This window comes from Pyrus communis, chromosome 11 (assembly GCF_963583255.1).
Source record: "Pyrus communis chromosome 11, drPyrComm1.1, whole genome shotgun sequence".
In the NCBI taxonomy this organism is placed as follows: domain Eukaryota; kingdom Viridiplantae; phylum Streptophyta; class Magnoliopsida; order Rosales; family Rosaceae; genus Pyrus; species Pyrus communis.
This window is the reverse complement of record NC_084813.1, coordinates 5,760,937-5,768,891: the sequence shown is the minus strand read 5'-3', so window position 1 is coordinate 5,768,891 and position 7,955 is coordinate 5,760,937. Positions and strand designations below refer to the sequence as shown.

Here is a 7,955-nt window from a genome sequence, read left to right as displayed (position 1 = left end):
ACAAAAATTTGTACTCGCAGCCACCCCACTAATACGTGCAAAATTTGCTTTATGCGGAAACAAACGATATATAGACCACCACGCAACATCAACCTTAATTTTCCAAAAACCAGATCGATCAGCTATTCATCTTTGTCTTCTCATTGCTACTTTCACGAAAAAAGAAACAAAGCTATGCAAGAAAAAGGAATATGAAGAGGTGCCTCTACAAATTGACCCAAAAAAGAAACTATAGGGCAATTTCACATTTCCCAGAAGCCATCAAACTTTGCACACAAGTTTACACAAAATAATCCATAGTACAAAATCATAAAGATATCATGATAGCACACTTTCTTTGTCTTGTTTCTTCTTGGGATTTTCTCACTGACTTTCTCTCTCTCTTTTTCGAGACCCAAGTGAAAATAAAAAATGTTCTACTTCTCTCTCTCATGGCAAGAGAAAAGTCTCTCAGTCCAAAGTGCGTAAAACACTAGAACCCTCGCGTGCTTCACCCCCCCTCTTCCTCATCGGAAAACAATCTTTCTCTTCCTTCCATACACTCACAGAGACATAGAGTGTGCTTAGGGTTAGGGTCATATATATAGACAGACATTCTCTTTTGTTCCCACCAAATGTTTCTTCAAATATCAAAACATTGGGTATTGCCCAAAACAAGCCAACAATTGCATATTTATATAGTCACACTTTCGTCTGTATGCCTGAGTGTGTGTCAGAGAGAGAAGGCCAACGAGAAAGAGAAGATTGACTTCAAACTTCAAAGTGTAATTTTCAAATAGTTAATTCATTAGGGTATAGTCCATCTTATGGACCACCGATCAATTTTTTGTGTCAATGGTTTTCAACATGGGTTCTGAAGTTTATTAGTTTATTGCAAGGGGGTAAGACCATAATAAGAAACTTAGCAACATTGCTTTGTAGAATTTCAGAATTCCGAAGATCATTTTGTGTGGTGTCTCACGTGATCTTTACGTGCTCATTGTGCACACGTTTGATAAGGTGGTGGGAATGGATGGGATTGGGATATAATCTTAGTTTGATCCTTATGTGGAAGGCTTCAACTAAAAAACATAATTAGAATTAGCATTAGAAATCAAAGTAGTTCTCTTGTTTCTCCTCCTGTCCCAACTGGAGAAATTATAGTGTAATTTCACTGCTATTATAGTGTAGTCCCATGCATGTATATCTTTACTTTAGACAGGCTCGCAGCTCTAGGTAATTGAACGAGGGTTTGGAGAAATTTTTAGTTATGACGGGAATACGGATAGTACATCATGTGTTTTTATACAAGTGGTTGAAATTTTTAATTTTTAAGCTATTAACCTTTCAACACACATAACCAACCATTTATATAGGAACACATAGTGTACCACCTCGTGTGACTATCACACTGAAAAATCTCTCGAGGATTTGAATGGTGATGCAGCCGAATCTTTATGGGAAGAGTCCTAATAAATGGAAAAGATATTTATGGAAGATGATATTTTATAGACCACATTCAAATTATTTCTCTAATAAAAATAAATTAACCAATCAAGTAGATAGTTTGAATGCGATCTCTCTATAAATTTCCTATTTATACAAAAGAAAAGGAAATGGATATATAGTAATGTGTTTAAGATTTCTCAAGAACAAGTTGAGAAGAATAAAAGTATTGTGATGCGAATATGACTTGTTATGATTCCTTTAGAGACTTCGATAAAATTCGAATGATACGGAGATGATTAACATGATCCTTGCGTAATAAAGACGCGCATAAATCAAGAAATGGTTCAAATTTTTAAAACAAAAAAACAATGACTTCTTATATGTTATTTGGCTCCAGTTGTGTTTTTTTAAGAGAGTTTTAACGAAAAATTCACGATACTATTCAATTTAATGAAAAACCATATTTTTACACTAAAAAGTCAAATATGGTACTATTCACTTTACCATTTATTTTGTCATTATCGTTAAAACTTAAGGTTTTCAAGTCTTTTTCATTAGTTTTCCTTTTTTTTAATGCAATGTGCTTGGTTTTGTATTAATTAATTGGCTTCCTTCTAATAAAAATAAAAATAATAATTGGCTCAAGTTTGTCAGACAGAATATTGACTTCGTTTTCATTTGTAAGACATGGATCCTCTCCGGATCCATGTATCCTAATCCACCAAATTCATGTATTCAGATCATAGAAATTTGATCTAATGGCTAAAGTTATGATAACTTTTAAAATAGACTCTTGTTTGTAGTCGTTGGATCAAATTTCAATGGTCCGAATATATGAATTTAGTAGATTAAGATATATGGATCCAGAGAGGACCTATGTCCTCATTTGTATATTAAAAGATAAAGAGGTATTCATCAATTTCTCCCCTGAACTTGTGACCATTGGCCAATTTCCCCCCTCAACTCTCAAAATTAGTCAATTTACACCCTATTGTTAATTTTTTTTTTTTAAATTTTCCATCTATTCTTTTCTTAATTTTCAATCTTTCTAATAACTTCCAACAAAGTACTAAAATTAACATAAACTCACCTGAATAATATAGGGTAAAATGTACAAAAACATAATACAGTTAGTATGTGATATGGGTTGATTATAAGAAAAAGTTATGAATCGGGTTTAAAGCATGTAGAAGAAGAAATAATAACAAAAAGAAATAATAATCCTAAACTCATGGATTAGACCTATTTTAATAAAATGGGTTATTCTTAATAAGGAGTCGAAAATTATAAATAGACTAGCCATTTTTTTTACTAAAGCTCGATTCTCTGCAATTTACTTGAACTTAGCTTTCACTTTTATAAAGAAAATTGTATTCACTTACAAAAATTTACACATCAATCCTTTTCGTTATCAATTTTGTATGGTCAAAAATCAAATAAAATTACTCCATACTGATTTATTATGACTAATAATACTATCTATGATAAATTGTAAAATTCTAAATTTTAATCTATTTGTAATAGGATAAAGATATAGGAACATGATTAACATACATCTTATTTAGTTTCTTACACACACTTGTTTAATTATGATCAAATTAAAAAATTAACAGTAAATTGGCTAAATTAAAGTTGAGGGGGGAATTGACTAATTATGAGAGTTGAGGGGAGAAATTGGCCAAAATTAAAATTGAGGGGGGAAATTGGCTAATGGTCACAAGTTCAAGGGGAAAATTGATGAATACCTCAAAGATAAATTACAACCCATTCCGTGAAAGAAAATTCAAATTCTATAGAAAATAATGTTTTTCCATAGATAGTATGTACATATATATGTGTGTGTGTGTGTGTGTGTGGGTAACATATTATATACATGGGGGAGGGTAGATTCGAGACACTATTTTTTTACCTTAATTTTGACACAAGTTTGTGGGGCTCACTTTATAATGTATTTCAACAATCTGAACCGTCTATTTGTTAAAACATCATTCATAGATCATCCATGCAAAAAATTAGACAAATCCAAAACCATTGAGACATATTCATTTATAATGAAGAAATATAGATGGATACGATTCTACAAAGAAACCTTAAACTCTTAATCTAACGGTCGGATTTAGATGATTTTTGGTAAATATGATATTTGAGAGAACACATAAAAGATAGACAAGTCCCCAAAAAACATGTGTCAAAAGTTGTGGAAAAAAAATGATGCCACAGATCTACACCGTACACACACACACACATAAATATGGGTACATTCATCAAAATTAACCGAAAATTCTTGTACTATAAAACGTTTGGTAGATTTTTCAAACACAAAACATGGTTACATTCTTCAAAATTAACCGAAAAATTATTGTTCATAAAATGTTTGGTAGATTCTTCAAACACAAAACATGGTTACATTCTTCACAACTACAATTAAAAAATAATAACAATAAATATTTGGCTTAACGACATGGATACATTTTCATAGCAATGAAAATTAAAGTACCCATACAAGTTCAAAAAATGGATAAAAAAATGAATCGATTTTACCTGACAACACAAATTTAGTGATGTGGAACTAGTGTAACTTTGGATTTCTACACATGAATAATCTATTCTCATACCATAAAAAAATTATGCTTCCACTATAAATATTCTTTTAAAAATATGAAAAACATTCTTATATAAAAAAAAATGGTATAGCACAGATGAGGATCTTTTTGGATACTCACATTTTATTCGTTCATCGTATATCGTGCGGTCGGCTTGCATTAGGTTTTGTTTGTGTTTAATTTTAAATAAAAAATTTAAAATAATTTTTGACCATACGATGTACGATTAACAGATATAACGTAACGATAAAAGAGGATTTGGAATCCAAATCCGTATTGCACAACTGTAAGAAAAGGGTTTAAATGGTTGCCAACGAACCATACTGACATGATCAGAGTTCATTAATTGTCTAATACCAGAGGTAACCCTAGCATTACTGATCAGAGTATCTTTCTCTTACATACCAGTTCTTCAGGTGCTTCTTCAGCGTCATTTCTGTGGGCCTGCGTAACACGGGAGATTGTCTTCGTTTAAGGGCAAGCAATCCAAATAATATCACAGATTAGACTTAATCAGTCGAACAATCCTTTCTTGACCACACTGTGACCCAATCTCTCCCTCCAATACCAAATCGAACGGCTAGGAGACCTCTACCAGTTTCTCGAGATCATGAACCCTTAAAACCCATCAAATCACTTTGTGTCCACGATTTACCATTCTCTTTTCTTTTGTCGGCTATATCTTTTTTTTTTAGGATGTTTAGAATACGGGTAGTAGATTACGCATTAGTATGTAAATAGAGAAATTTTTATTTTAAATTTTTTAACATATGCTCTCACAACTTATAAAAAGATATTTGGTATACTATTTTATATTCCGAATATATTAAAAATTATGCAAGTAATGGAATTATTAATATTAAACTTTCAATATCAAATGTTTAAACCTCCGAGTTGTTTATCACTAACTTGAACTTCACTCATGGAGAACTAAACATAATTTTGGACAATATTTTGATTCTTTAAAAATAATATTTTAAAGAATCGTGTATATTTTTGTCATCTCAAACCATGTAGGGCAATATTTTAGTTCATTTGATATTTTATCTTTTTAGTCTATTGAGAAAAAGTATGATACAGCACTCATACATTCACTACTATGTGTTGTTTAAAATTAAATAAACCCCCATTTATATCTTATTTTCTATAAATATTTTTCTAAACACAGATTATTTGTAAACATATTTTTAAAAATATTATTTTTAATAATAAAATATAACTTAATGTGGACTCGTGAATCATGGAGAAAAGGGAGAGTGGAGGTGGTTTTAGAAAATAAGTGCATGAGTTTGAATTGTTACAAATAAAAGATTCAACGTTAAAATAGAATGTAATTTGAGATGAAAAGTTAAACTAAGTAGCTTAATGTAAATAAAATAAAATAAAATAAAATAAACTTGATTATTGCATCAAAACATTACTCGTGTCTCATGCTCTTTTAGTTGAGTTTAAATTTTAATTCAACCTAATTAGGTATTTGAGTATACGAGTATAAAAATTTTAGTGCCTAGGCGTTTGGAGGTAGGATAGAGGATAAACTTACCTCTAAGTTGGTTTTGAGTTAGTGGACATGCATGTAGGAGTGCCCAATAACTGTCTCACTTATATTCTCATTTTAATCTACTTCTTTTCTCTTTGAAATCTTAAGTATTCATGAGAAGATGAAAAAAGAGGTAAAAAAAAAGGGATAATTTGGATGAAGTTCTTAATCCCTAACACTCTTTGATTAAAACCTTAATGATATTCAAAGTTTAATCCAAGTTCCTTGACTTTGTACACCTCATTATATTACTATTAGTATTTATATTTATATAGTTTTGACATTAATTGTTTGATGTTTTATGAGATTTATAATCCTATGAACTTAAAATCCCTCATTATAATACTATTAGAAACGGCTACAATAAAAAAAATTCAAACATTTTGATTGAACAAATGGATAAAAACTACGTAACAATATGAAATAATAAATGGCAAAAGAATGTATCCATAGCGTTAAAAAATTGGTACATTTTACATATAAAATTTTACAAAAAAAATTGGTACATTTTACATATAACAAAGTGGTATATTAATAAAGAAAAATGAGTACATTACAAATAAATTAGGGTACAAATAAAAAAGTTATGAGTACAAATGAAATTTAAAAAAATATGGGCACAAAAAGAAATTAATAAATGGGTACAAATTAAAACTAAAAATAAAATAGTACAAATTAAAAAAAAAAAGGTTGCAAATTAAAAGTGGGTATAAACTAAAAATATAAATATATGATACAAAGTTTAACCATAAAATATAAATATATCATATATAATTTTTCTAACACTAAATGAATATTTTAAAATTTTAATGTAATATGTTATTTATTAAAATAATAATATTCATTAAAACCTAAGAATCTTAATAAAAAATTACAAAGAAATAAAATTTTAATAGAAAAAAAAGGAATGTAAACTTAATTTCTCCTTAAAAAAAGGGGAAGAATAGTTGTCTCTCCTTGACCATGCATAACAAGCAAGCCTAATGCCAATCTCAGTGTAGATGATAGGGGTACTTGTGACATTCTCAAGGGCATATCCCTCCTGCCAAGATATAGGTAATGACGTAAATATGAGGGATTACGGTCTTATCGAACATGACAGGAATATCTTAATAAAATCTTCTTAAAAAATGAATGTAAAAAATGGTTTAATTAATATTTTTATATTATGTGGGATATATAAATTCTTAAGCTGCAGATTCTGGATTCATCACTGGCCATTCAGAGCAATATGAACAACCAAACCCGGGCCACCGTTCCGTTATACAGTAACCCCGTAATGTTTCATGCACAACCAGAAACGTTTCGGTTTCTAACCGAGACGAACTCACTTTATGAGTCTTACTTGAGGAAGGCCCACTTCTCGGATTCCACCATTTCAATCCCAACCCAGCTGAAGATCTTCAACCAACCCAGTCATACCAATTTTTCGCCCGAAGTTCCGCTTGTTGGTGTTAATGATAAAGGACCGGAATCCCAACCCGAAACGCCTCCGGTTCTTGATGGAATCGCTGCTGTTGTAGGGCAACATGTCCTCTTTGGTAAAAAAAATAGCAGTACCTCAAATAATGGTGAAAGCTCTCTAATCCCAGATTTCGGCTACGTTTCGGAGCGTCTTGGTGCCGCCGAAACTTCGATAAAACATGCTGATAATAAGAAGAGTAACGTTCCGGTGCAAAAGAACTATCGGGGAGTGAGGAAGAGGCCATGGGGAAGGTGGTCGGCGGAGATAAGGGACCGTATCGGGCGGTGCCGTCACTGGCTGGGGACTTTCGACACGGCAGAAGAGGCGGCACGTGCGTACGACGCGGCGGCGAGGAGGCTGAGAGGGGCAAAGGCCAGGACCAACTTTGAAATCCCGTCTGTGTTTCCCCTCTCGTTGCATTGTTCACCACCTTCTTCTTCGGATGCCAAGAGAGCGAGAAGTGCTAAGAGGCCTCCCAAGGGTTCGAAAAGCAACAGAAAATGCTCAGTGGTGACCAGCGTAGCTCATTTGTTTAGTGAGGCTCCCACTGATCTTAGAAGTAGTCAAGTTAAAATTCGGAATGTGGAGCTGGATTTGAAGATTGGAGTTGGAGTGAGTTTTAATGGAAATTAAGTGTTCTTATTAACTCCAATATATATATATATATATATATAGTTAGTATTTCCAATTTGGTTTATTTTCCATTTTTCTTTTTCTGTTTTGCCTTTTGGGTTCTGACTTTAGTCATGCATGGATGGGTTGGATCAGCAGCTATTGTTTGTAATGCATGTAAATGTAATTAAGAAGCCAAGGAATTTGGTGGATAATTTGTAGCCATCCCAAAGCTTTTAGAAATATCTATTATTTATATCTATATATTCTATTGTTAGTAAGATCGATTATTTAGAAATTGATATAG

At 31.8% G+C, this 7,955-nt stretch overlaps 1 protein-coding gene and 1 non-coding gene across 2 annotated transcripts; both read left to right on the top strand.

Annotated features, from left to right (window-relative positions):
- Nucleotides 1-1,683: 1,683 nt before the first annotated feature.
- LOC137709590 (U6 spliceosomal RNA) lies at nucleotides 1,684-1,782 on the top strand. Its single transcript, XR_011064882.1, has one exon. It is a non-coding gene; the product is annotated as a U6 spliceosomal RNA (small nuclear RNA).
- Nucleotides 1,783-6,850: 5,068 nt separating this feature from the next.
- Nucleotides 6,851-7,669, top strand: LOC137707436 (ethylene-responsive transcription factor ERF084). The gene has a single exon (XM_068446301.1). The coding sequence runs from the start codon at nucleotides 6,851-6,853 to the stop codon at nucleotides 7,667-7,669; it is 819 nt and encodes a 272-aa protein (XP_068302402.1).
- The last annotated feature ends 286 nt before the right edge of the window (nucleotides 7,670-7,955 follow it).